A 25,278-nucleotide genomic window follows, 5' to 3' on the forward strand; every position below is an offset into this window, starting at 1 on the left:
ATCATCAAACGATTAAGCGAAAACGCTCTATATCTGCAAGTACAATGGGAAGGCTACCTACAAAACAGTGGTTGCTAGATGATGCAAACCAGATAGGCAGGAACGTCCGCTTAGGAAGCGAACTGGTAGTACTACAACATTTAACTGGGATATTATAGTAGGTTTCCAAATAATGTCTTCTGACACAATCCTATTTGCAGTCCTTTCAAACGTGTGCAATTAGCTCCTACACTCCGTTGTCGAGGAGTAATGTAAACAGAAAGTGTAAACAGCGGACATCGAGAAAAGTGTACACAAAGCAATGGAGCGCAACTGGAGATTCACCAAATACGGTAAATGCAAACAGCGCATTGCTGTCCCTGACTTCTCTTTCTTTTTCTGCACTTTATACCTTATGAAACCCGATGAGTGCCATCCTTAAAACCGAGGAAGCTAACATGACGCCTGACGTGCACGAAAACAAAAGCGGCTCCCCTGCAGGCCTGGCGACCGATTCTGATGCGCGTTCGCGCGATGTTTTGACGCAGTTGACTGATTTAGATGTAAGCCAGCCCTTTGGTTATAAGCAATGCTGCACATCTCTAAATAACAGTCCATATTTTAGAACGGCTTTCAATGCCTTTTGGACAAGGTCAAGCAAGATATGCAAGCAGCCAAGGTCTTGATATAATCCTCCGTGACAATATTGAATACAACTTTTGACTAAAGATGCCCAACAACCCTGTAGGATGCCATGCTTTTCCTGAAAAAACGCGCAGCTATTGAAGAGGAATATGGAAAACAAATGATGAAGCTGGCGCAGTCAATGGCAGAGTCTTTCGATAAAGCACATCCACGATCAGGGTATGCATTGTAAAGCTAAACTGTATGCAGTTTACCAGCTAATATATGTGCTGCATGATGTAGGACATACGGGGATGCATGGACTTCATTCCTTAAAGTGCATGAAACAATTGGAGAACAGCGTCTCCGCTTTGCTGCAGACGTCACAGAAGTAGCGGATGATTTACAATTATTGTACAAAGACACGGAGAAAGGGAGGAAACAGGTAAAGCGGCAAGATATGCATACGCTCAGCTCTGGTGAGATCTGACGAACATTTTTGTCAGTATAAGGAAGTCGGACAGAAACATGAAAAGCAACTGGCGGAGGCAGATCTCACTTTGGAAAAGGTAACAATATAATCTCTGATAGCAAGGCAAATATCCTCGTCTAAATTCTTGTGCGTCACAGTGCAAACAAAAATATGAATTGCAAAGTGAGGAGTGGGAGCGAGCGATTTTGCAAAAAAATAACGATCCATTGCATGTACCAAAGAAGGGATTGTTCAAAAACAACAAAACTCAAGCACAGGTTTGCATAAACGTTGGAATTTGGATGTTGATTCTTGCTGACTGAATACCCTTTAGCTTAACAAGCTCGAGGAGGAGGCCAGGATGAAAGCAACGCTGGCAGACCAGAATTATCGACAGCAATTACAGGCTACCAACGCATCCCGACAAGAATATTTCCAGTTCCATCTACCAAAAATCTTGACAGTAAGCAGCATCATAGGTAGTCGGCACCATGTTCAGTATATCTGAAACTCTGTTAGAGCTTGAAGGAAGTTGGAGATGAATGTTGTGTAGCTTTACGGTACCAGCTTGCACGATATGCATATATTTACGAGCAGGCCTTGACAGCTGATGGATTAGCTCTGGATAACGACGACGGTAATCATTCTTTTGGCGAAACAGTCTTTTTCGCTGTACTCATATAATTGTAGGCCTGGGGCTGCGGTCGTTGACGGAAAAGATTGACAAGGACGCAGACATGGCCGAATTTATTAAATCTTATAGCAGTCGCAGCGGTGCTGGGCGAACATACAAAAGTGAGATCCCTTACAAGGAATATAGCATGGTAAGTACAAAAGCTTCTTGATCTTAATCGCTATTATTTATAGATCTATACTAACTATGATGACGTCGTGTAGTCTGCCACAGCGCTCACAGTCCTGAATCCTAATCCTGTCTTCGGTGTCGATCTAAACACTTTGATGGATCGCGACCGAGAGGAGGTCCCACTGATCCTCGTCAAATGCGCCGAAGCCGTAGAAACGTATGGATTGAATACAGTGGGCATCTATCGGATATCAGGGGTCAACACTCAGATCCAAAAACTCAAAGCAGCATTTGATCGAGATTGCCGAGGAGTCAATCTGCTGACAGAGGAATATGTGTCCGATATCAATAATATCACCAGTGTTCTTAAACTCTGGTTCAGAGAATTACCCAACCCGCTATTCCCTCGCAACACATACCAACACTTTGTTAATGCAGCCAGTAAGTGCTTCCAAAAATTGGGTAAATCATGGTGACTAATAAGGCACGCTCCATAGAAATTGAGGATGATCGACTTCGAGTACTCGGTCTGCATACAATTATCAATGACTTACCTGATGCACATTACGCCACTCTTAAATATCTCATGTGTCATCTTGACAAGTAAGTCTGTTAGAAATACTTATTAAAGACATGTCTCGAACAACATGATATTTTAGGGTACAACAGCATCAACGCTACAATAAGATGGGTATTGCAAACTTGGCCACAATCTTTGGTCTAACATTGATGGGCAATGACACTGGCGCTGGCAACAACAGCATCGATTCGCAAGATAGTGAAAGGCTGGCAGAAACCCAGTGGCAAGTTAAAGTTGTGCAAACGATTTTGGAGAATTACCGGTTGATCTTTGAGCCTGATGAACAGTAAGCTCTTGTGTCTACAAAATGTACCTTATATATCCAGCAATACTCTATGAAATATATATTATTCTATGATTGGTGCCTTAATGATTGTGAGGGAAAAAAGGGGAGTGACAATGTTTTCGAATCCGACACATGTTTGCTCTATCTCGGTCTTGTCTCCCGCTTATTCGTCGTATCCAGCAAGCATGCTTCTCGACCTTCCAGGAAGGCGATTTCTGCCTGCTTAGAGAAGTGAGGACTAACAGGCAGTATCTCGTTGGGCCACTCGAGCCAGGTGCCAAGCGCGATGTAAAAGGTGGTATGATTTATCACAATGATCTGATCGGTCGATCGGTGCGATCTGTTATTCGGAACCATAAAGGTACGACAGGAAGACGCTTGGCCGAGTTAGCAGCTCACCTTATCTTTAGATAAGAATCCACTTATGTTACATGCGCCAACCTTGGAAGAGTAAATATATATGGAATGCCCATGCAAAATTCTGCTTTAGCTAAAATCTGTTCACATAGCTACATCTTGAATGTTCCCAGAAACTGCACACCAATATATCCAAAAGATGCATCCGCAATAGTAGGTTTCCCCGTGAAGCTATACATGTACACTCTGAACTCAGTAAAAATATGCTGTTCTGTTAGGTTCAATTACTCGATATCGAACCTGGTCATCGCATACTAGAGGCTGGAACGGGTAATGGCTCTCTGACGCTCTATCTTGCTCGAGCAGTTTCTTTGCAAGGGCAGGTCCACACTTACGATATCCGACAAAGTCACTCCATGTTAGCACGCAAGCACGTGCAACGATACGAACGTGGACGATACAAAGACGTTGTTAGTTTTCATTTGGGGTCAGTAGCTGACTTGACACCTCCAGAAGTGCCTTTTGATGGCATCGCACTGGATATGCCAGATCCAAGACCAGTACTTCCCAAGCTGCTACCCGCACTACGCAACGACCGATTCGTTGTATGTTATTTGCCAAATATGACTCAGGTGCTCGCGTTGTTGGCTGCTACGCGCGAGTTACCTTTGATGATGGAAACATGCATCGAAGCAGAATGGAAAGAGTGGGAAGTTCGAGCCACTCAGATACGGGACAAATCTACAGTGTCTGAAGGAGCTTCCGATGAAGCCTGGGTCTGTCGCCCCAAGAACTACGATGTGCGCGGGCACACAGCATTTCTGGTGAAGCTGCGTAAATGTGCGCCAGCTGCTAAAACTTCCGACCAACAAGAAGAACCTCCAAACTCTCAAGAGGAATAGACTTAATGAACGCTTAATGCACCGATATGTACATAAACACAATATAAACAAGGCTACACTTTAGAAGCAAATATTTCAAAAAGAAAATTATGATGCATTGCAGCATTTTAACTTGTATGCGTGGATGTTCTACACAAATCGAGAACTGTTCAGATTCTATAGCCACTTGAATGGCTGCGGATATAGTGCTCTCTTGTCGAGCGTACTTGCTGATACAACCAGTGCTTTTGGTGTCGTTTTACAAAGGACATGGATGAATAGCGTTCAAAGCAGCGAGGGTTCTTCCACAATCAACTTCTTGATTCTCAAGAGAATGCTAGTCTTCCACTGATCTAATCTTACTATCCGATCGTACTCATAGACCTTTTGAGTGAACAACTCGACTTCCCCTCCTTCTACACAAGTCAAAATGTCCTATATATAGAGGGGTCAATTCGTCGTAAATGAAGTTTCCTAGTTCCAAGCATTATGTTACCTGAAGAAACTGGTATTCGCGTGTACTTTCAAAGGTAACATCCATAGAACAGTATTTTTCAATAGCTCTTTTTGTCCCCACAGTGTCCTACTGCTTGTTTGAAAAATTTGAGTCATGTTGTTATTTGCCGGGAAGCTTACCCCTTTACATAGATAACACAAGCCAGCTTTGAAGAAGTACTCTTTGACTGACCATTTTGTCAGAGGGTTGTCAATAGACGACGCAGAAACTGACTCCAGATTCTCAATAGCCTTGTCATATTGTTCGAGCTGGGCAGCAAAGTGTGCGACTTTTAGCAAGCATTTGTTTACCATTCTAATTGTAGAGATGTAAGCTATCAGCATTTTTCTCGCAATCAATTACCGCACATACGCTTGTGAATCATCCGCCATGAAGAGTTTTGCTGCCTGATCCCAGTTCTCCATGGCACCTCCCAAGTCTATTATATCAGATTCAAAAATCTCGGCGATTTCTTGATGGTGCTTTGCTGCATTCCTAAAGTTGGCCGTATTCGTATCGATCTTGATGGCATCCTGCAGAGCCTTGACGGCCTCTACCTTGCAGCATTAGAGAACGGATGTAAAGACTTCGTTCAAGTTTATATGCTAATGCAACCTTCTGGACTGCTTTTCTTGTAACATTTGGCTGCGTTTTCGTACGCTTTCGAGGCTTCGTATTGCGTCTCTGCACCGTTATTGAAAAGCTGTGCTGCTTTGATAAATGCTTCTGCAGCTTCAGACCCTGACGAGAATTGTAGTTAGATAATGAACTTACAGCCAAAGTCTAAACCGTAAAAGACTACTAACACCGTTGTGCAAGTTTGAACGTGTTTCCTGCCTTCTCGTACAAGGCAGCGGCGTCTTCTTCCTTATTTCCGCTGCTGAACCAGGACCAGCTGTTCAAACGCTTATCTGCTTGCTGCAGTAATTCTTGTGCCTGCAATTCAGACATTTACTCCAAAAGTTAATGATTTACACAAGTGCAATGCCGGAGAGTGGTTGATATCAGGGTCACTGTTGCCGCGACGGAAGAGACTTGCATGATTTCAGTGGTTGGCACTCAGACAAGAACGCTAAAGTGCAGTGGCAGGTGACGTGGGTTACTCTGCGCTGCTTTTCTTTCCAACCCATTTCTCGTAATGAGCTTCTTCCCAACTGCACAGAGACCAAAGCACTTGGTTCAATTCAATGCCGGCAAGTGCATCCGGGAAGGCAATATGTTGAAGCCTGACTTGCGAAAGGGGTAAGTACCTTTCGAGTGCTGTACGCGTCATTTATGCTAATCAACTGTCGATTAAAGCATGATTTACATGGATCAAGTACGACAAGCGGTGGTCCTAAAAGGGTTGCGGATAGCTAACGTCTGTTGCTTAGAGCGAAGATCAACTCATGCACTTCTACTGGAAGGAACGCAAGGCTTCAGAACCAGAAGAGGTACGAGTGTTTAGGTTCGTATGTCGGCCGAGTCGTTTATTGACCAAGATGATAGGATTTGATTATCTTCCCCGATGAAGCCGAGCTCGTTCGAGTCAATGAATGCACCACAGGCCGCGTGTATTTGCTAAGATTCAAATCATCGAACCAAAAGTTATTTTTCTGGATGCAATCGAAGAGCGACGAGAAGGATGAAGAGCATGTTGCTCGCGTGAATCGTCTCATCAACGATCCGCACGGCGCATTTGCTGAAAGCAACGAAGATGGGGATGACAGCGGTGTTGGACACTCACGTATGCCTGGCATCGACGTCGACTTTGGCGGCGACGGCAGCCCCGCGGACATGCTTCAGTTGCTTAGTGGATCGTCCGGTAAATATCAATATTCATCATTCTTTATATAAGTGTTACTGATAGTGATCTCGAAGGTGTGGATTCAATTTCACGGGACAACATCTTGCAATTTCTTCAAACTGCTGGCGGTCTAGGGTATATCAACTATATTGAGCATTGAAATGTTCCCAATCATTAATTCTCTATTCCAGCGGAACTATCCCTACGTCCATGTCAGCTGGTGGCGATGGACCTGTTGATCAGCAAGATAATGCGATGTCAACGGAAAGAGGGAGCGCAAGCTTGACTTCTCATCAAGAAGGAAGACCAAAGAATGAACCTACAAGACAGCAACTGGATCAACTGCGTAGTATCCTTGCAGGTGTCCGACCTCCCGGTATATTTCAATAGGCAATATTTTTGAAATCATTAGATCGCTCATACATGACTTCAGAGAACCAAGAGAACCTTTCACTTGGCGATGTTCTGAGCCCACAATCACTAGGACCTTTGCTGAACGACCGTGAGTTTTGCTCTGCATTGTTCCCTTTCTTGCCTGAACAAAGCGAGAGAACTCCTGAGGAAGTTCGTCAAGTCGTACAAAGTCCTCAATTCCAGAGAGCATTGGCAACCTTGAGCTACGCACTGCAGAGCGGCGAGCTTGGGCCTTTGTTAAGCCAGCTAGGTTTAGATCCCTCTGCAGGGAACAGTAAGTTTGCAACGTGCCGAGGTAAAACAGTACATCGAGTTAATATACAATTATAGGCGTGGAATCATTCTTACGAGCTATTGAAGAACAGGCTCGACGTAGGCAAAATCGTGAAGGAAATAACGATGCTATGGAAGAAGATTAGGATGATGACGATTCTCAACCATTTGATTTTTAGTAATAGAGACCTTCAATTCTTTTGTCTATATGAGCCTCTTTATATATGCGCTTACATGGGAGCATGTCATAAAGCATTCAATGTGAAAGAGTTTGCTTGTATGCACACGTTCCAAAATCTACAGAAAGAGCTTCTGGCGACTTTAAACCGCAATATCTCAAACTTTGCGTTCCTTAAAATCAACAACGCACTGGCTCACAAGGTGTTTTGAAAACAGGATATGCCGTTGCGCCTTAAACCTTTATACCATAATACACGCTGCCATATGCTCCCAGAGAAAGACAAAATCCCCTTAGCCTTATCTGATACCGTCGGCATCGTTTCCAGAAAAAAACAACAATTGCGCCTGGAGGAACCATGCCATCTTAAAAACTATCTCTTCGGCATCCTTAAAGAAATCTGTGAAGAACGATGTAATTTCCTTTCGCACGTGACTTTGAAAATTTCAGCAGGTACCACTTTGAACCAATAGTAGATCCCACTACTATCTACCCAACGTTCCACTTATGTCTATCTCAAAGTGTGACAATAGCTAAATCTTATCGTAACATATTGTATTTAGCAATCAACAAGTCACTTGTGTATCAATGTACACCATTCAATTTGTCCGCACTTTGTATCACACTAATTGTATCCCTGGTAACGACATCCGGACAATGCTCCCCGCCCCAGAGAATGAACACTAAAATCATGCGCACAGAGTAAGACGTGCTCGCTGATAATATTGCCATTTGTATTCAGCGCTTCCTATGCGCTGGTTACTGGAAAGATTACTCAGGTACGGGTGGCAACCTAACAAGACAATAGCATGGACCGATGAGTGGCAGCGCAAGGGTTAATAGTACCAAATTTTCTAGAAAGTCTTTTCTTTGTGAATCTGGATTTAGCGATCAAGACGGCAAAGCTGTGATAAGAGAGTGTATGGTTCAAGTTAGGATAATGTGTACTTCTGAACGCTGTGATTTATGCATTTTTCAGTTCAATGATATCTAAAAGGAAACCAACAAGCTCGATACGAATCCTGTTGATCTTACACCTACGTCACCAGAAGAGTTTGACTGCAAGCTTTGTACAACGTTCCCCAACTTTCCGGAAAAGTGGGCTGTTGCACCAAATTGTAGGAACCTGAGTCAGATCAGATAAACGGAAACCAGGAAGCTCTTGCGATCTGTGTGAGCTCTGGGCAAAGAGGCCCGAATAGGTAAAAATCATGATCTACATACTTCCTACCTCTGTCAAATTCTCCTTGGTCTTTCTGTCTCCATCTTCATCTCGTTTATCTATCGTCTTTCATGACTTTAATGCAAGTCAGGAATGATTCCGAGGATTCAACTGCAGAAACGCCATCTGCTGCTACTCCTGATGCAAAAATTTTGCATTCTCCGGGTGTAAAGAAGGTCGAGTTGGCTAAGAAGGTGTCCAGCAAATGGAATATATACTCCATATACGCTGGGTAAGGATAAAATAAAACTGTTAAATTGCATCGCTATGCATGTGCAGTGACTAAACCAAATAATACAGCATCATGTTTGTACGCTGGGCGTATTCTTGGGAAGGCTTCCTTACTCAAGCCTTGACGGCTCCTGTAACCAGCGTTCTTCACGCCAACCATCTGCAAAGCATTCTCAATACACTAAGCAGCATCCTTCAGTCTGTCATGCTTCCTACCTTCTCCAAACTCTCTGATCTGACGGGAAGGGTTGAAGCCTTCACCGTCGCTACCCTGATATACCTAGTATCCTGGGTGGTGCACGCGACTGCTAATGATTACGGAACATTTGTGGTAAATTCGACTTGTTACCGCTGCGTTTATTTATGCTACGTAGATAATTAATTATCATTTACTGCAGGGAGGCAAGATTCTCAATACATTTGGTGACACGGGTATCATGATCTTATTGCCTATTATTACTGGTGGTATGGTTTCAGAATCTGGCTTTTGTCCCAAGAATCATATTTGCATTTGGTTGTCTAACGGTCTTTCTGAAAAATCAAGATGTAACAAGTATCACCAATCGAGGATTCTACCATGGTGTGCTCCAGGTCCCAACGATCATCAACATGTTTTGCACTTCATTGGCGGCAGATGGTCTTCTTTACACGGGTGAGTATCCTGGTCAATGGCGCTGGGGCTATGGCATGATTCCTATCATCATGGCTGTCTGCGTACTTCCTATAATTGTTGGTCTTTGGATACCACAAATCAAGTTTGAACGTGCCGGTATGTATCAAGCATACTTGGATGAACGCAAGCGAGTTTTGGGAGGACGTACTTGGTGGGAATCTGTCTCCTTCTTTGCTACTGAACTCGATGCTGTCGGCTGTGTGTTACTCGTCGGTGGACTGTGTATGATCCTTCTGCCATTCCAGTTGGAGTCGACCTGGGGCAGTTGGGCTAGCTGTAAGTTTAATAACAAATGCAAATCAATCCTAATTTAGAGAGAGGTCGCAGTGCGTAATGTTTAATATTTCCCGTATGCACTTCCAGCCAAGATGCTAGGCTGTTTAATAGGTGGTGTCGCCTGCTGGGCAGTTCTAATCTATTGGGAAATGAAGATCGCTAAGAAGCCGGTGTTGCCCATAAACAAGTGGCCCAACAAGACTGCATTGCTGGGTGTCCTTGCTGTCTCAGCAAATTCGATTGGCTCCTCCACGAACGGTACATATTTGCGAACCTATCTTCAAGTAACCCGCAAGGTCACGGCAGGAAGAGCCGCAATGCTCACGATTGGGTTCAGCGTCGCCGCCATAGCCCTTCAAGCCCTAACAGGATTTTTGATGATGAAGACAAAGTTATGGCGCCCATATCTATGGAGTGGTATTCTGTTTTTAATATTGGCTCTCGGCCTCATGATTCAAGCCCGGCAGCCTACCTCGTCAGATGCTTTTCTTGTAGCTTCTCAAGTAATTGCGGGTGTTGGTACCGGTCTTTTCGAGGTACCATTTATCGTAGCAGTTCAAAGCTCTGTACCACACGACGGTAAGAGTAGTTACTATTTTCTTTGCTTTTATATATTCTAACTAACCGTTTGAATGAATTTACAATCTTTATTTTAGACCTCGCCATGATTACGTCTCTTTATCAAGTAGGCCAGTCCATTGCTAGCAGTGTCGGCTCAACTATCGCGGGTGCTATCTGGAATCAAATGCTACCACAAGAATTTGAAAAATGGATTCCTGGTGAATACGACGCTCGCAAAATCATGTCCAGTATCCCTTATGCGCAGAGTCTACCTGATGATCAGTACAAGGGTCTACAAATCGCATACGGCCGAGTCCAGAGAACACAAACGATTATTCATTTGAGTATGGCTATCTTGACTTTCTTCCTGACCGTACCAATGAAGTCTTTTGGGTTGCGAGACAGAAAAGGATCCAATGAACAAGCCGCGCGGGAGAAGCTTGACGATGCAAGCACAACAGCAGATCCAAGTGGCGAATTGGATGAAAAGCATCCGGATCGCGCATCTGCGGACTTGTCCCAGAAGCCTTCGTTCTTTAAGCGATTCATCAACTATCTCCTCTCATAGAGACAAATTATGCATTTGTATTATCTACTATTCTACGTATAATATAGACATCGTTTATTATAATTCCGCAATTTCAGATATTGAGCGAGAGCTCAATTTCCTCGTTTCTTTTCCCAGCTTATCATCACAAAATGGTGTACAAACTATCGTTGCTATCAATACTCTGCATCTTCTTGTCGTTCGTTTATTCGTTTTTGTTGCTGCCATCCGGCTTTCTTCATTTTAAAACTGACGTATGTGCACTCTACAATGCACTCCTAGCTCTGAGTATTTAACATAATATTAATCTTCAAGCAGGATAGAGTTGAAACGAGCAGCATTCTTGGCACGACATCAGATATTCCGCCTCATCCTCCCAGACCTCCACGGCCGGGTGTACCACCAGCATTACCTGGAGGCGGCTGGATATTCGATACATTCCCAATGCTAATGAATGCGAAACTTTTTTATGTCGGGTGCAGCATCACTGCAGTACTTTGGCTGACCGGTACAGCTGCGCGGAAATTGGAGGATGTGGTGGATCGCGAAGGAGAAAAGCCATTAACACCAAGTAGCAGGACCAATGAAGAACAATATGGGCTCATCCGGAGCGAAAGCAGCGGCAGGCTTAAACAACGTCCTAATTACGGTGCTTTTGACACGAATAATTCCGGCATTTAACGATAAATCCGCGGATCTGATCTATTGAGAGCAATTACTAGATAAGGAAGTAATAAAAACCATGCAATGTTGGATTAAGTCCGGTCCTACGGGCAGTTCTGATAATCAAGTCGATCGGTAAAAAACGTGCCTTTTCCTGTGATTCTGAGAAACAAGAAAAAGATCATCTGATGAGTGAATGTGCGGGGATCGCTTCGCGTGCAAAGCAATGGCCATCAGCGAAATTGGTTTCTCCGCATCTGCGCCCCTCGATAGCTGATATCCCTTTTACATCTTTCCATGCCTGGAGAGCTTCACCCTTTTACAGACTTTCACAAAGCTGGATATTTGTACTTACTCTTCTGCTGGGGTGCTTTTTTGGTATACTGCGCTTGCTATCAGGCTGACCAACTTTCAAGAACATGGCTGCGATGGCGCGGATATCGACGTCGTAGTAACAGAGAGGATGAAGCGTCATACGCAATCAAAACACCGTGGGATGCGATATGCGACCTTTTACGGCCTCTTGAACGAACCATGACAATTCCCTACATTGCAATGGTGATCTCGATAAAGCATCTAATCGGCATGAGCATTTTCATAATTGTAAATATCATTTTCTGCTGGTTTGCGCCGTTCAGGCTTCATCCCAGCGTCCCACACTATGTCTGGCCGACAATTGGAGTCCTGGATCGTCGAATGGTTTACATATGCATGGTGAACTGGAGCTTCACGATAGTACTCGGAACGCGCAACTCTATTGTAACAAATCTATCCGGTCTCACATTTGAAAATCTAATTCCATTTCATCGGTGGGTGGCCAGAGTCGGCCTGGCCGAGACAATCCTTCACAGCGTCTATCGATGGTAAGCATCGCTTCACACAATCCCTCATGGTTCCCGGTATGTACTCACAGTATTGTTTGTAAGGTGGGAGGGCTACGCTACGACCGGACGATTGTCTGACGCAGTATTCCTTACTGAAGAATATTTGTCTGGCACAGTTTCTACAATCGGATACATTATCCTCTTTGGCACGGCGTTCAACTATATACAACGGAACTACTTCCGGCTTTTCTATTATTCTCACCTGATTGGCTTCATCGTTGGAACAGGCGGCGCAATGTGGCACGAATGGTCTTGTATCTACTTTTTTGTACCGCCGGTCTTGCTCTGGATTCTTGATCGCATGGTTCGCATATACAAGTCATGGTGTTACTCCTTCAATTTAATACATCTTGAGCAACACAGTGGGAAGATCGTACATGCAAAATTCAAGTATGGCAATCTAGATGCCTTCCGGCCAGGTCACTATCTGTTTGCCGCATTTTTGACAGGAAATGGAGGATGGAGAAAATGGTTGCAGCAACGTGCGGATTGGTATCCTATGACTATATCAGAGATCTTTTTCGCTGGAGAAAATGCCAACCAGCCGAAGAAGGGTGATGTATCGCAACTTGCTGCATCGATACACATCAAGGCTCTCGGTGATGGTACCCGACAGTTAGTACAAGCTATTCAAAGCGGACAAAACGTCGATCTTCGTGTGGATGGACCGTACGGACCACGCCTACGTTATCTAGACTATAGTGTAGTGGCGCTTTTTGCAGTCGGGATCGGCATTACACCTGCACTGGCCATAATGAAGGATTGTATCGACAAGCAGGATAGACTGAGGTCACGCGTACGCAGTGTGTATTTAACTTGGTCGGTCAGGAAAGTCGGTAAGTCTAATTCAGCTACTGCTGCATTGCATATAATATTGTAATCACCAATTAACAAACGAGTAGACGAGATAGAACCCTTCATCGAATATCTTACGCACTGTGCCACTCTTCCATCATCATTTGTCGATTTCAACGCGACAATCCACATTACGCGGGAAAAAGATGAAGCAAAATGCACTTGCATTGCAGAGGAACTCAAATGCAAAGTTATTCGAGGCGCCCGGCCGCAAATATCAAAATATATGGACAACATTGCTTATAGACATAGTTGCAAAGATGTGTGGGTACACACCTGTGGATCCGTACCATTCATGATTAATGTCATCAACGAATCGATTAAATATGACTTTGATGTCAGTCATGAGACATTTGAGTTCTAGAGATATTGCAGCCTGGTCTGATGCATACTGTAAATTTCGAGTGATATTTACTCTTGGCTATGCAAGGTATCATCATTTTTTCACTTTGTCGATCGATAGGACTGCTGGAAGCTTTGCATACCTTCCTCGAGACGCCCTATCGGTTGTGGACGTCTTTTGGTTTGCCGCCATTGGTTTCCGATCTTTGTCGCTAGGCACTTTAAAACCGTTTCACTTCACGGTGCATAATCTTCTGTCTATAAATAAAGGTGGCGGGAATCCAGATCGTTACGCATAGTTTGTGAAAGATACTGACAAGCTGGGAAAATGGAATACTAACTGCGGGATATGCAGCTTCTTCAGTAAGGTCATTCTAGCAAAGCTTGGTCGAGGTTGACTTTTATAAACCAGGCATTTGCCCCGTTTGAATTTGAGATCGCTAACTACGGTATCGATTGCATATTGAAACAATGAAAATAGGACACCGTAGTATTGCTATTCCCATGTCAGTATCGCAAATTCCATCAGGAATGAACATTTTATGGGAATATCCACAAACAAACTTTCCCATGCCAAACACAGATTTCTAAATATTTTCTGATGCACCAAATTCACTCAAACAAAGGGTTTATGCAAGAGGCCGTCTTACAGTATCTTCGTTGGGGACTTCGACTAAACCTGCCACCTCGTTCTCTAAATCAGTATTCACCTCTTGCTGCTCCAGTAAAAGAAACTAAAACGCATGCTTTAGTGTCTGGAAAAGCGAAAAAAAACTGAAAAGCGACACTTACAAATAGAATTGCGATCAGCTCAAAAACTTTTGTCCATTGCTGTCGCTTTTCCCAGCAGGTAGGCACGGTCACAGATCGAAGTTCAACAAAACGCCGAGTCGACGAGTTCTTAATGGATGTTTCTGTAATGGCCATCTTGTGCTGGATAATGTGGACCCACAATGTCCTTATATCCAACCGCGTCGTTTCCCCGCTCTCCACCCCCCCCCCCACATTTGTGATTTGCTTTGCAGAGTTATGCAACTGAAGTCGGGTGGGAAGGAGCCAGAAGTAATCTGTCTGCAACGCAGCGTATTACGACAGGAAATACGGCGAAAAGATTCCTGCGTTGCTCAGGACTACTTACATGCCTGACGATGACGAGAGCGGCTCTGTCCATCGTCCTTAGGGACCACGAGACGGAGGCGAGTTTATCTTTGTAAAATATACAAGTGCGTGAGGCACTTCGAGAGGTGCTTCTACTCGGGGTGGTCGCACGAAGTAGTCATCGTATGCGCGCCGTGCAAGATGCTCCCAGACTTCGTGTCATTCTTAGCTCTTTGGATGAGTTCGTACAGTTGAAAAAAATGCCTGAAATCAGTTGCTCCGGTCTTCTCCCTCCTTATCTATCATTGCCAATGCAAAAGTCTGCAGAAAAAGGGAACCTAGCTTTGCCAACGAGGTGTTGCTAGAACCAGATCCATCGTTATGTGGTTTGTCTACAAGAGTGAAGATGGTATACGGTTGATGCAAGCCATCGCGAAAAGCTTTCATTGACGATCGAAAAGGCAGATAAGTCGTTGGGTCGTCCAAGCTGGAGGCGACTCGGCGCAGTGAAGATATCGAATATGTTGAGGGTTCAGTTTCGGGTACATCAGATCGGAATACAGCTACCTTGCACTGCAACGAACCACCAGAAGTGAAAGACTCCACTTTGAACTTGCTGTCCTCGATCTTGTTGCAGTTGTTTTCAGCTTATCGGCCGAAACCTTCAGCTACAATACGTGACTTATTCTGTTTTAAAAACGAGTTCTAAGATATTGAGAAATGGTTAATGAGAGAAAAGTAAATGAATACATGAATACTCATACTTCAAGAGATAAAATATATAAGACTGCTAAGGAAGAAGTGTGACGAAAAATGGGGACCGCCTTTTTAAATAAATGATTATCTGGTGAAACTCCTGAAATCGCGTATTCCATTTGCGGACGTTGTGTTTTATAGCACAGCAATCTCCTGCTTCTGGAAATGTTGTTCCTAGACACTCATGGGGGTAACGTTATGAGCGCGGACGCGGGTCTTCCAACGCATATCTTGCTCCAGGACGTCGACAAAGATGCGGCAGAGGTGATCGAGCTGTTGGTTCCTCCTACGGTTCAAAAAACTAGTCTTCAGTTGGTTGTGTTATCTCCCGACATAATTATTTGCCTCCATGTTGGTGTACATAGCTGTTTGATAACAAGCAGCCTAGGCGTTCTATGTCCACTCGGCTTTAGTTGCATGACTCTGCAATGCAGGTCACAAATTGGGGATAGCGGGGGGAAACGACCTCGGTGGGTATAAGAACATTGCTTGATACCCATTCCTTTCATTCTGCCGATCCCGTCAGCAAACTTGGTTGCCTTATTCATGTTGACAAACACAAGCTTCCGGCTCGCCAGGGTTTTCTCGCATCTGTGTATGTCGTGAGCAAATTCTATCGATAGTGTTTTGTTTATATAAATAAGTTTTACCAAGTAAAATCCAAGAGCTGAATCACTTTGGCAATGCTTTAAACGCGGGGATGAAGTGTTCGACAAATGGAGTTCGTTCATCGTTGATTGCTTTACATGCCGCAAGGCAGTTCAGATGGAAGTCCGTGAGAATGTACTTCATCATATTGATGAACTTGTCCTTTTTGTCATCAGGCTCGTAGCTCCAGAGTCACCTCGGAAACTTTTCAAAAGGTTGTCTGAAAGCATGTAAACAGAATTCAAGAGCACCGGAAAGTTTGCGCAGGGATGCAATCCTGTGGTTTTCTTCGACGTTTTTCAGGTACAGCTTTTCTGCCAATTCCGAGTTAGATAAACGAACTTCAACGAATGGGGAGTAAAGACTCATCCTTCGTTGCTTCAAGCCTAGGCTTGCGCGGTGACTGTAAGAACTTGCTAGGAATTTCGATGCGATATTCCTTTTTATTTTTTTGTGATTGCAATGAATCCCTAAAAATGAAAGCATCAACATCAAGATACAATGCAGCATATCATGAAAAATGTTCGTACTCTATTCTTTGTCATCCGGAGTATCTCCTGAAGATCGTTTTCACCATTATCATCATCCTAAAATGGACTTTTCAAGGGTTCCTTTTTCATCGAAAGAGAAAAAATGAGACAAATGTTAAACAAGTCATTTAAAGCTGACTTACAATGGTATCATCATCGTCATCGTCATCATTAATAGCATCTTCATCGTCCGTCTCCACTTCGTGATGCTAAAATATCATGTTAGCATTTTAATGTGCAGCATACAGTACATGTAGACTACTAACTATCTTATGCTCCTTTTCTGATCTTACACTCTGTTCCTAGTACCATTAGTTATTTGCTTAGGAATCAGTCTAGAAGTGATATTACCTTCTCCTCCATGATATTTTGAGACATATATAGCTTGAATCTTGTCTTTATATCTGCTTCCGCTGGCTGTTCCTGCACAGACCGCCAATATTCATCAGCTTTGGTGGTTCGTAAAATCTATTTGCTACTAAGTCATCGCGACATAAATTGGACTCATCTCCTATTGACCCATCTCTTACTGAGAAGTGCTTGCCGCCGGTTACTAGCCGAATCCCGAAGGGCTTGATGTTTCCGGCAAGGGCAGACACAGCCAATTGCTGCCTTGAACTCCTTTTCAGCATCTGTGCGATTAGAGAACTTGAAATGTTGGTAAAACTTGAGAAGATAAAACGAATCGTATTGTAACTCCAGGTATTTGACACTATCCATGGGGGAAGACGTTCAAAAGATCCTGAAGGATATTGAGCTCATATGGCGTCACTGGCTCATATCGTAAAGAGAACAAGGATTCCCGATAATTTGTGCAGTTTCCTCACATTGCCTAAGAGAATTGCCTTCCACCTGTCAGAGAGTGCGGCATTAACAGCACTTTGAGAAATTACAGGATTTGTTTGATCTTACCGATTACTTATTTTCTCTCTCTTATGAAAAATGACGACACGCTTAGCTTAATCGTACCTTGATAGGTCCATGAGGAATTTTTGACAGGAAAGGGAACAGTGAAATACTGTGAGACTTTGGGTAGGTGCTTTTAATGGAATAAGACGCAAAGAATTAAGGCCACCAGTGGATGATTGTAATAAATGGGGGGAGGGTTCTAATTGTTGTATCACCTCCGTCATTATTGAACATTGATCAATTCAAAATAAAGTAATGTCGCAGGCTTTGAAAATAGTGTCGCTCTTTTGATGTAGTATACGAAGAATGAAGTATCATAAAAATTACACGACAACAAAGTGATCTTCCCTTTATTGCTCGAACTTGTACTACCTTATGCTATAGTGAATAAGATTTTTTACATTAACCTTCGAGGGGTGGATCAAAGCAGTGTGTTATCATCTGATCTTTTATTTCCAGAGAATAAACTGTATCATCTTTTCTCTTGAGAGCTCGCTCTGGTACACAACCGACGGGTATTCCTCTAGCGTGTCTAATGATGTCTCTGACAACGCTGATAACTCTTCTGCATCTGCTTGGGCTTTGGCAGTGCTGGAGCGCGTTACTGCTTTGGAACAGCATGCCGCACAGCGGTCCGAACCTTCTTCTACGAGACACCGCTTTGACGACCCGTTCATCTCTGGGCGTTCGCCCGATACTGATTTTTCTCCTTATCCGGCTTTTCGCGATGCACTACCTGGATTCGCCAAAGACTTTCTTAGAAACCCACTACCAGAGGCGGAACGGCAACGTTTTCTCTCGGAATGCCGTCGCAACTTGGAGCGTGAATACAATCTCCAACACTCAATCATGTCCACGTTAGCATGGCAGCCAAGAAGGCAGACCATCAACTTGCCGTGATCCAAAGTCGCCTTTCTGGAATCCTCGTCCCCTTGATTATTTTCTATATAAAACCCTACGCGATGGTCCACCCTCTCAACAAGATGCTATCGATTTTGTCAACGTTGTACATGAACTCTTGGCGACACAGCATCTTTTGTCACACAGCTCAGAATCGATATATGTTCAAAGCAGCGGGTATCCGTGCCACAGCTCCTCGTCTGGTCTTCTCCGGTCCTACCCCACTTTTGCTGGATCCCAAAGCCATGGTCGAACACGTTAATTTGACCAAAGCCGTTATTCAAACCGGGCAACGCAACAACTACCGTCATCGAAAGGGAAAGGCGTATTCCCTTCAGCGTAACATAACACGGAAGTTCATCACCAATCGGACAAACGCAACCGCGAGGACTCTATTAACAAGGACCATGATGGTGGTAAGAAGGATTTTCGCTCGGGCCCCCAGCCCCGCGACAAGGGAAAACGTCGCGAGGCGTCGCAGTAGGGGGCCGCTTATACTTCTTCCAACACGCATGGACAAAACTGACAGACGAGGAATGGGTTCGTCAAATAATCCAAATGGGTTTCAAAACTTCCTTCCTTCGCCAACCACCACTTCGCTCTCCACGACCCCATCCGACATCCGTTTCCCCACTCGACCGATCACTCATAGAACAAGAGATACTGGTACTTCTGTGCAAACGGGCCATCGAAGAAATTCCACACGACTTCCCAGGATTTCGGTCACGCCTCTTTACAATCCCCAAGAAAATGGGGAGCAACGCCCAGTTCTCAATCTTCGCCCTCGCAACCAATACATTCAACCAAAGCACTTCAAAATGTAAACGGTGGCACTGTGTGCAACATGATCAATTGAGGAGACTATTTGGCCAGCATCGACTTGACCGACGCTTTCTTGCACGTCCTAGTCCATCGTTCTTCTCGAAGATTTCCCATTGATATGAAACTCTGTCATTATGGGAAAATTTGGCCCAGTTCTTGTATCATGCAGCTATATCAATCAAGATCCAATACATTACAGGCAATATCTCTTATGTCTGCCGGAGGAGGAAGAAATCGATTCAAAAGAATCGACAACCTGTAAGATGTTCTTCAGTGCAAGTATTTTTCATTACTGATAGTCCCAGGTGTTATTACATGTGTACTGCTTTCTACTAATAAGACGGCGATCAAGACATTGCCACTTTTGTCAATACTGTGTTTAGGGTGACATCTTCCGACAAGCCCGAGATCGTATATTTAACAGGAGCCGAGTCTGGAGGCAATCTGCAACAATTGACAAGTGCTATAAATCCAGAGTGACGTGCTTTTGAGCACTTTGAAGGACCCCCCTAAGATCCCTCTATCTAGTGATTGCCTGTTTATATAAACCATGTGCCACCCATCGTTTCTTTTTTTCTCAACCTTTTTCTGATTCAACCCATATTTTGTCCTCAGAGAAGTAAGCGTAACCCTACTTCGAATATCATCTTTCTGGATGTAACCTATATAATAGTAAATCATAGCTCAGAAAACTAAAATACACGTCACTCATATCACAAGATATTGAAGTATACTCGTCGATTCAACAACAGCGAGGATCCGTTGAGTGCAACGTCGTATTGAATGCGCAGTAACCGACCGGAATTTATGAAGATTGACCCTAAACGCAAGCGCGTGAAGAATGCCGAAGGTGCCAAAACTACGCAGCCAAGAGTCAGGCAGCTATTCGTACTGGACGAGCAACATTGGGGTGAGCTAATTCTGGGCAATCGTCAATAAAAATCGCATTAACTTGCAACGTTTATTTGAATAAGTTTTGGAAATGAAAGCTATTGTGAACCAGTCAAGAGATTATAAGGCAACACTCACGAGATGGAAAGAATACGAGAACTGCATCATTATAGGGCACGCAAGGGATCCATATCATGTCCAGGTCTAGCGACCAATATGGAGCAAGTAGAAACGAGTATGACCTTCTTCGAACTCCATCCCAAATCATATAGACCAGGGTCGCGTAGATGTTTATTGTCTTCGTCTTTATTCTCAGTAAAGATTTTCAAGTGACGTTCAGTTTCAATGTACTTTTGCCTTTCATTACCCCTATACTACCCCAAACATCACAGTCCGCCCTCGTGCCGGCAACGACCCAATCACGCATCGATTACTTGCGAAAGATGGTAGCCGTTCTTAAGGGACGATCCGGTGCAGATATTGTGTTTGTCTCGCCTTCGTCCAATTCCTCAGGTTGCATTGCGTCGCGTGATACGTCCTCCAAGCATTGATCTTGACTAGAGCAATGGACGTCAAGGCAGCAGGCAGAATAAGAAAAAATTGCTTTCCGCTCTTATTGTTATAGTGAGCTTTTTAGACAGAAATGCTAGAGTACATCCGCGTCAACTAAAAGCGACCTGTGGCGATTGTGTCAATAACATACGCAGGTTTTAACGCCAATCTTGAGAGCCTGAAAGATTTTCTTCGGTATGCGTTCGATCAAGTTAAATAAAAGACATGAGCATTGTGTCGTTATGTTAAAACCATTATAATGCTACCTGAAAACTTAGTTGTAAAATCCACAAATACGACTTTGATTTTCAAGTCGATGTGATATGCTTGCTTTGAGGTTATCCAAACTTGCTGTCTTCATTGATGGAATATGATCGATAATTTAATTTAAGCTGGGGATCTTGCTTGCAATATTTTGCGCGGGTTTGGTGTTGTAGCCACAGACGCCGTGGTATTCTTTCGATGAAAGTTTCGAATGCGATCTTGGTCCGGCATACCGCCGTCCGCTGCGACAAAGGTCTGATTTATGCCAGGATCAACTCCCCAAACGTTAGGACCTTTTTGCAAGCAAATGCTGGAACCGTGCGGGCGTTAAAGGGTCCTGCTTGTTCTTTTTGGGCTTCTTAAAAATAAACTAGACATTGTAACCGTCCGTTCGAATATGGTCCCTAAATATTGCATTGGTTAGCACATCCAATCTTGCAAGAGGCAGAAATCGATAGTAAAAGCTATCCAAAGCGGACAAAACGTCGATCTTCCAGCGGATGGACAGTACGGACCACGCCTACGCTATCTGGATTACAGTGTAGTGGCTCTCTTTGCAGTCGGGAACTGGATTACACCTGCATTGGCTGCATTGGACGGGCAGGGTACTCAAAGATCACGCGCACGTTATATGCATCCGAATTGGACCAGCAAAACTGGCAGGTCGAATTCAGCTACTACTGCGTTGCCTATAGTATCTAATTAACAAGGAATTAGAGTAGATAGAGCATCCTTGCGATTAACTAACTGACTTTGATGTTACTGCGTTTGAAATCCAGAGATATTTCCGGGCTGGTTTGACCATTTGTAAAATTTGGAACGACACGTATGTCAACTCTTGGCGGGATGATCTCATGTGCAATAAATAGCATTTACGGCCTGAAGACAGCTGCGCCTCGTTATGGTGATATGCTATGCAAAGAATCGTATTTTTCTCGCTTTCTTCCCACCCTTTCAACATCTGATCGATAATGTCTGGCGGGTGCTTTGCCCGCCTTCCTCAAGATATTCTAGCGGTTGTGGACCAGTACATTTCACCAGAGGACAGGTACTCATGCCTTTTTGTTTGCCGCCAATGGTATCCAGTCTTTGTCGTCAGGCACTTCAAAACCGTTTCACTTCACGGTGCACAGACGTGTCAGCAGCTTTCTCAAGAGATCCACCACGACTCTCGACGCTACCTAGAACCTCAGCGAGATAGACTTATAATACCTCTTGCCCAGCTTATCAAACACTTGAGCATTGAGCTCGAGACTACTGATCTGGAAAAGTCAGAAGATTTGCCAGAGCAATGCTGCCTCTTGCAATCTTTCCGTGTCTCATCACTTTGGACACGCAGCCAAAAGCCTATCAGAACGATTGACCCAACTCTTTGGAAGTTATCGCGGAACCTAAGCCGTCTTGAATTACTTGTACCGCAACTCCAAAAGGATGCGACGTTGACCTTATTAGCGAGCCTCCCAAATTTGGTTGAGGTCGATCTCAACTGGATATGCGGCCCATGGACTGTGTATGATATGGATGCCGTTCATGACAGCTGTCGTAAACTACAAAGCATCAGTGTTTGTGCCGAAATGTTCCTTGCGGACAATTACGATCTTGCGAATCTGATCAGGTCAAGCGACTCTCCTAAAGCGACAACGCTGCAACGATTCCGATTGTCTATTTACAGCGGATTAGCGACTCGTATGGCGGATTGGTTTGCATATGCTGGACGGAATTACCCGCAGCTCGAGGAATTTAGCCTGGAAGCAAGACCACGGCATATTGTTCGTTCAGGCATACGGTCTCCGGCATACGATCTCTTGTCGATGATTACATCATACAAGAAAGGGGATCAGCAAGGAAAAATGCTGGAAGTTCCAACGTTTTTATTCTTTGCCAAATCCTGCAAACATATACATTCTTTGGAGCTCCTGCAACTCTATCTTTCAAGACCACTTCTCGCTGCACTCTTTGCAAGTAATCTACCGATACGCCATTTTGGAACGACAAAGGCTTTTGCTGGTTTAATCTCTGAACCGGATGATAATTGGTTCTTCCATTGTACAGTGCAATCGTTGTACCTGTGCACATGTACGGATATGCGCCTGGAGTCTATACCGTTTTTAGACTACTTTAAGGGACTTCGGCAGCTACATATTGGGATGCACGATGAACTATGTTTGCGGCATGTCATGGCATGTTGCAAAAGCTTAGAACATTTGACACTCGAGAATTTGTCTTTGGCAACGCGTGAGGAGGATAACACGGATAATGTATGCCATCAACGCTTAAAATCGATAACATTCAGAAGCAGCGTCTTGCCCGGATGCACCTTAAGTACAGCGGCTAGCTATTGCCCTGGATTAGAATCCTTGCATATGGAAGACTGCATTGTTGTCGATTGTTGCAAAACGATAACGCATCTTAACCTCTCTCAATCGAGCCTGGAGCACATTTCGTTGCAGAATATTAGAAAGATGCATACCTCGGACAAGGAAGGATCATCATCGAGATTCAAGACTCGAGACGGATTGCCTATAACGATATTTGGGCTTGAACAAGAAGGAGTATCTATAGAACAGCATTGGTTCGATTTATCATTGTCCGGTAGAAATGACCATGGTTCAAGGCTTCTCGGATTGCGGCCATTTGAAATATCACTCTCGAGCCTGATACAGCGCCTTCAACAGGATAGGATGTTTGCAATTGCTATAACTTGCCAAAAAGTCGCAAATATCCACATAAACCGCCGGAGGTTATTGTATTGACCTCATTATTGATGTATCAATATTGACTTCTAGTGTACTTCTTTCGCGATTTCTTTAAATGATGTGTATATTACTACGGTCTGTTTCGCAATCTCAACGAGAGTGATTTACAACAAGATTTTCATATTCATGTAGAGTTTGCGATAATATGCCATCATTTCGTATCTGAAACAGCAAAGCGGACTGGCGTTACACTTGATAGTTAAATGAAAATATCCCTGCTTTGGATGCAGCAAACTAAAGAGAAAAGGCTAACCATCTCCAGGCACTTACAGGAAAGTTATGCCCCCTAAGAAAAGTTTGTAAAGAAGAACGTTTGGGTCACATGCACTAGGACTGCTGTTCCAATTTGTATGGTTCATTGTTTCGAAACCCGGCGGGCGGTGGCTGCGCGAGCGCGGGAGTAGTACGAGTTCCTTGCAAATCCCTTCTCCAAGTGTTCCCTTCCAACCATGGACCTCCGCGACAATCTCTCGCCTGTGCCTCCCCCGCCCCCACCTCCACCAGAGTACAACACTAGCTCCAGTTCGAACTCTGGTTACCGGGCTAGCTACCGAGATCGATCATTGTCTCCGCGCAGACGCATTTCCCCACCACCTCCACCTCCTGCTCGTCGTTACAGTCGCGACGGTGGAGATCGTTACGGACGCGACCATAGTGACCGCTACGGCCGTGACAACGATGACCGTTACAGCCGTGATCGCGAAGATCGTTATTCTCGGCGAGACGATTATTACAGCAGCCGTCGTGGCTCGCCCCCACCGCCATCTTACTCGGGATCATCTTCACGCTACGATAGGTATGATCGATACGACGATAGACGATATCGTCCTTATTCGCCTTACCCTCCCAGACCGCACCCGAGACGGCCAGTTGACAGGTTTGTGGATCGCGTCGATGCGGCGAGCCATCAACGCGTTGTACTGAAGAGTATTATAGGGGAACAGAGAAAGAGCGAAGAGAATCGACTACACTCTTTGTCGGAAATCTGCCCTACTCTTTCCGTGAGAGAGATGTAAGCTATATGAGGATTATGTGCTGAGAGGTTAAAGGGAGATCTGACGCGTGGATGGAGGTGGCCGCAATGTTTGACAAATACGGACCAATCGCCAAAGTGACCGTACCGATCGACTCGATTACGAACAAAAACAAAGGGTAAGTCGGTCTACTACAGGGGATGTAAAAGCAGGGATGGTAACAAACGCGTTGAAAGGTTTGCCTTTGTTGAATTTGAGGATCGTCGCGACGCTGAAGATGCTTTTGACAAGTACCATGGATTTAGCGTTGAAGGACGCCGTCTGAAGCTTGATTGGTATGTAGTGTGTTTCGGATGCTATGTTCTTGCTGTGTGTCTAAAATAGCTTTTGTTCTTAAAAGGGATATCGGTCTGAGCAAGAAGGATGAGCATAAAAGCACTTCTCGTCGTAGAAGTTACCACGACGAACCACGCGATCGGTAATACCAAAAGGAAAAATGTCTGATGAATTTTTTTCTTAAACTAAAGAAATAATCACGATGATACAGACCTTCTCGATCACTTCCCAGCGAAGATCCCTGTAAGATCAGAGCCTCGTTTTCTTTTCTGGATGGAATTAAGACTGAACCTTCTTCACTAGATCGTCGTCCACCGCCACCACCTCCAGCAACCTACGAGGATGATTCAGCAGGATACAGGCGTGATGCGATTGACCGTTACCGTCGTTGATTTTACTCGATTTGAATATGTGCTGATAGTCAGCGGCACAGAAAGAATGACAGACAGACAGAGAA

General features: G+C 44.3%; 14 protein-coding genes across 14 annotated transcripts; 11 read left to right on the forward strand and 3 right to left on the reverse strand.

The window, feature by feature from the left end:
• Nucleotides 1–404: 404 nt before the first annotated feature.
• VTP01DRAFT_304 (uncharacterized protein) lies at nucleotides 405–2,750 on the forward strand (the record flags this gene model as incomplete). The annotated part of the gene is made up of 12 exons (XM_069381567.1): nucleotides 405–542; nucleotides 605–658; nucleotides 728–843; nucleotides 907–1,048; nucleotides 1,110–1,172; nucleotides 1,234–1,353; nucleotides 1,410–1,538; nucleotides 1,595–1,712; nucleotides 1,766–1,899; nucleotides 1,973–2,321; nucleotides 2,378–2,483; nucleotides 2,540–2,750. The coding sequence occupies 12 exons, from the start codon at nucleotides 405–407 to the stop codon at nucleotides 2,748–2,750; spliced, it is 1,680 nt and encodes a 559-aa protein (XP_069244724.1).
• Nucleotides 2,751–2,878: 128 nt separating this feature from the next.
• On the forward strand, nucleotides 2,879–4,005 carry VTP01DRAFT_305 (uncharacterized protein; the record flags this gene model as incomplete). The annotated part of the gene is made up of 4 exons (XM_069381578.1): nucleotides 2,879–3,107; nucleotides 3,157–3,196; nucleotides 3,256–3,316; nucleotides 3,382–4,005. The coding sequence occupies 4 exons, from the start codon at nucleotides 2,879–2,881 to the stop codon at nucleotides 4,003–4,005; spliced, it is 954 nt and encodes a 317-aa protein (XP_069244725.1).
• Nucleotides 4,006–4,269: 264 nt separating this feature from the next.
• VTP01DRAFT_306 (uncharacterized protein) lies at nucleotides 4,270–5,431 on the reverse strand (the record flags this gene model as incomplete). The annotated part of the gene is made up of 6 exons (XM_069381589.1): nucleotides 4,270–4,419; nucleotides 4,481–4,567; nucleotides 4,621–4,795; nucleotides 4,853–5,033; nucleotides 5,096–5,221; nucleotides 5,287–5,431. The coding sequence occupies 6 exons, from the start codon at nucleotides 5,429–5,431 to the stop codon at nucleotides 4,270–4,272; spliced, it is 864 nt and encodes a 287-aa protein (XP_069244726.1).
• A 187-nt stretch (nucleotides 5,432–5,618) lies between these two features.
• Nucleotides 5,619–7,099, forward strand: VTP01DRAFT_307 (uncharacterized protein; the record flags this gene model as incomplete). Its single annotated transcript, XM_069381600.1, has 8 exons — nucleotides 5,619–5,722; nucleotides 5,780–5,798; nucleotides 5,854–5,913; nucleotides 5,969–6,284; nucleotides 6,341–6,401; nucleotides 6,458–6,642; nucleotides 6,700–6,954; nucleotides 7,011–7,099. The coding sequence occupies 8 exons, from the start codon at nucleotides 5,619–5,621 to the stop codon at nucleotides 7,097–7,099; spliced, it is 1,089 nt and encodes a 362-aa protein (XP_069244727.1).
• A 1,325-nt stretch (nucleotides 7,100–8,424) lies between these two features.
• VTP01DRAFT_308 (uncharacterized protein) lies at nucleotides 8,425–10,662 on the forward strand (the record flags this gene model as incomplete). Its single annotated transcript, XM_069381611.1, has 6 exons — nucleotides 8,425–8,585; nucleotides 8,654–8,915; nucleotides 8,983–9,049; nucleotides 9,129–9,533; nucleotides 9,645–10,112; nucleotides 10,190–10,662. 6 exons carry the CDS (start codon nucleotides 8,425–8,427, stop codon nucleotides 10,660–10,662), a joined length of 1,836 nt encoding a protein of 611 aa, XP_069244728.1.
• Nucleotides 10,663–10,793: 131 nt separating this feature from the next.
• On the forward strand, nucleotides 10,794–11,322 carry VTP01DRAFT_309 (uncharacterized protein; the record flags this gene model as incomplete). Its single annotated transcript, XM_069381622.1, has 2 exons — nucleotides 10,794–10,895; nucleotides 10,957–11,322. The coding sequence occupies 2 exons, from the start codon at nucleotides 10,794–10,796 to the stop codon at nucleotides 11,320–11,322; spliced, it is 468 nt and encodes a 155-aa protein (XP_069244729.1).
• Nucleotides 11,323–12,015: 693 nt separating this feature from the next.
• Nucleotides 12,016–13,407, forward strand: VTP01DRAFT_310 (uncharacterized protein; the record flags this gene model as incomplete). Its single annotated transcript, XM_069381634.1, has 3 exons — nucleotides 12,016–12,167; nucleotides 12,231–13,024; nucleotides 13,091–13,407. 3 exons carry the CDS (start codon nucleotides 12,016–12,018, stop codon nucleotides 13,405–13,407), a joined length of 1,263 nt encoding a protein of 420 aa, XP_069244730.1.
• Nucleotides 13,408–13,754: 347 nt separating this feature from the next.
• On the reverse strand, nucleotides 13,755–14,312 carry VTP01DRAFT_311 (uncharacterized protein; the record flags this gene model as incomplete). Its single annotated transcript, XM_069381645.1, has 3 exons — nucleotides 13,755–13,829; nucleotides 14,036–14,119; nucleotides 14,178–14,312. 3 exons carry the CDS (start codon nucleotides 14,310–14,312, stop codon nucleotides 13,755–13,757), a joined length of 294 nt encoding a protein of 97 aa, XP_069244731.1.
• Nucleotides 14,313–14,753: 441 nt separating this feature from the next.
• On the reverse strand, nucleotides 14,754–17,137 carry VTP01DRAFT_312 (uncharacterized protein; the record flags this gene model as incomplete). Its single annotated transcript, XM_069381656.1, has 7 exons — nucleotides 14,754–15,130; nucleotides 15,422–15,525; nucleotides 16,084–16,357; nucleotides 16,557–16,626; nucleotides 16,684–16,719; nucleotides 16,769–16,866; nucleotides 16,948–17,137. 7 exons carry the CDS (start codon nucleotides 17,135–17,137, stop codon nucleotides 14,754–14,756), a joined length of 1,149 nt encoding a protein of 382 aa, XP_069244732.1.
• A 1,052-nt stretch (nucleotides 17,138–18,189) lies between these two features.
• Nucleotides 18,190–18,710, forward strand: VTP01DRAFT_313 (uncharacterized protein; the record flags this gene model as incomplete). Its single annotated transcript, XM_069381667.1, has 2 exons — nucleotides 18,190–18,532; nucleotides 18,583–18,710. 2 exons carry the CDS (start codon nucleotides 18,190–18,192, stop codon nucleotides 18,708–18,710), a joined length of 471 nt encoding a protein of 156 aa, XP_069244733.1.
• Nucleotides 18,711–19,831: 1,121 nt separating this feature from the next.
• On the forward strand, nucleotides 19,832–20,147 carry VTP01DRAFT_314 (uncharacterized protein; the record flags this gene model as incomplete). The annotated part of the gene is made up of 2 exons (XM_069381678.1): nucleotides 19,832–19,958; nucleotides 20,023–20,147. 2 exons carry the CDS (start codon nucleotides 19,832–19,834, stop codon nucleotides 20,145–20,147), a joined length of 252 nt encoding a protein of 83 aa, XP_069244734.1.
• A 79-nt stretch (nucleotides 20,148–20,226) lies between these two features.
• Nucleotides 20,227–20,490, forward strand: VTP01DRAFT_315 (uncharacterized protein; the record flags this gene model as incomplete). The annotated part of the gene is made up of 1 exon (XM_069381689.1): nucleotides 20,227–20,490. The coding sequence occupies one exon, from the start codon at nucleotides 20,227–20,229 to the stop codon at nucleotides 20,488–20,490; it is 264 nt and encodes an 87-aa protein (XP_069244735.1).
• Nucleotides 20,491–21,726: 1,236 nt separating this feature from the next.
• VTP01DRAFT_316 (uncharacterized protein) lies at nucleotides 21,727–23,508 on the forward strand (the record flags this gene model as incomplete). The annotated part of the gene is made up of 1 exon (XM_069381700.1): nucleotides 21,727–23,508. The coding sequence occupies one exon, from the start codon at nucleotides 21,727–21,729 to the stop codon at nucleotides 23,506–23,508; it is 1,782 nt and encodes a 593-aa protein (XP_069244736.1).
• Nucleotides 23,509–23,960: 452 nt separating this feature from the next.
• Nucleotides 23,961–25,213, forward strand: VTP01DRAFT_317 (uncharacterized protein; the record flags this gene model as incomplete). Its single annotated transcript, XM_069381711.1, has 7 exons — nucleotides 23,961–24,388; nucleotides 24,448–24,523; nucleotides 24,584–24,663; nucleotides 24,722–24,820; nucleotides 24,886–24,963; nucleotides 25,033–25,064; nucleotides 25,125–25,213. 7 exons carry the CDS (start codon nucleotides 23,961–23,963, stop codon nucleotides 25,211–25,213), a joined length of 882 nt encoding a protein of 293 aa, XP_069244737.1.
• Between the last annotated feature and the right edge of the window lie 65 nt (nucleotides 25,214–25,278).

This window comes from Rhizomucor pusillus (genome assembly GCF_041956525.1).
Source record: "Rhizomucor pusillus strain CBS 183.67 unplaced genomic scaffold VTP01scaffold_1, whole genome shotgun sequence".
Taxonomy (NCBI): Eukaryota; Fungi; Mucoromycota; class Mucoromycetes; order Mucorales; family Lichtheimiaceae; genus Rhizomucor; species Rhizomucor pusillus.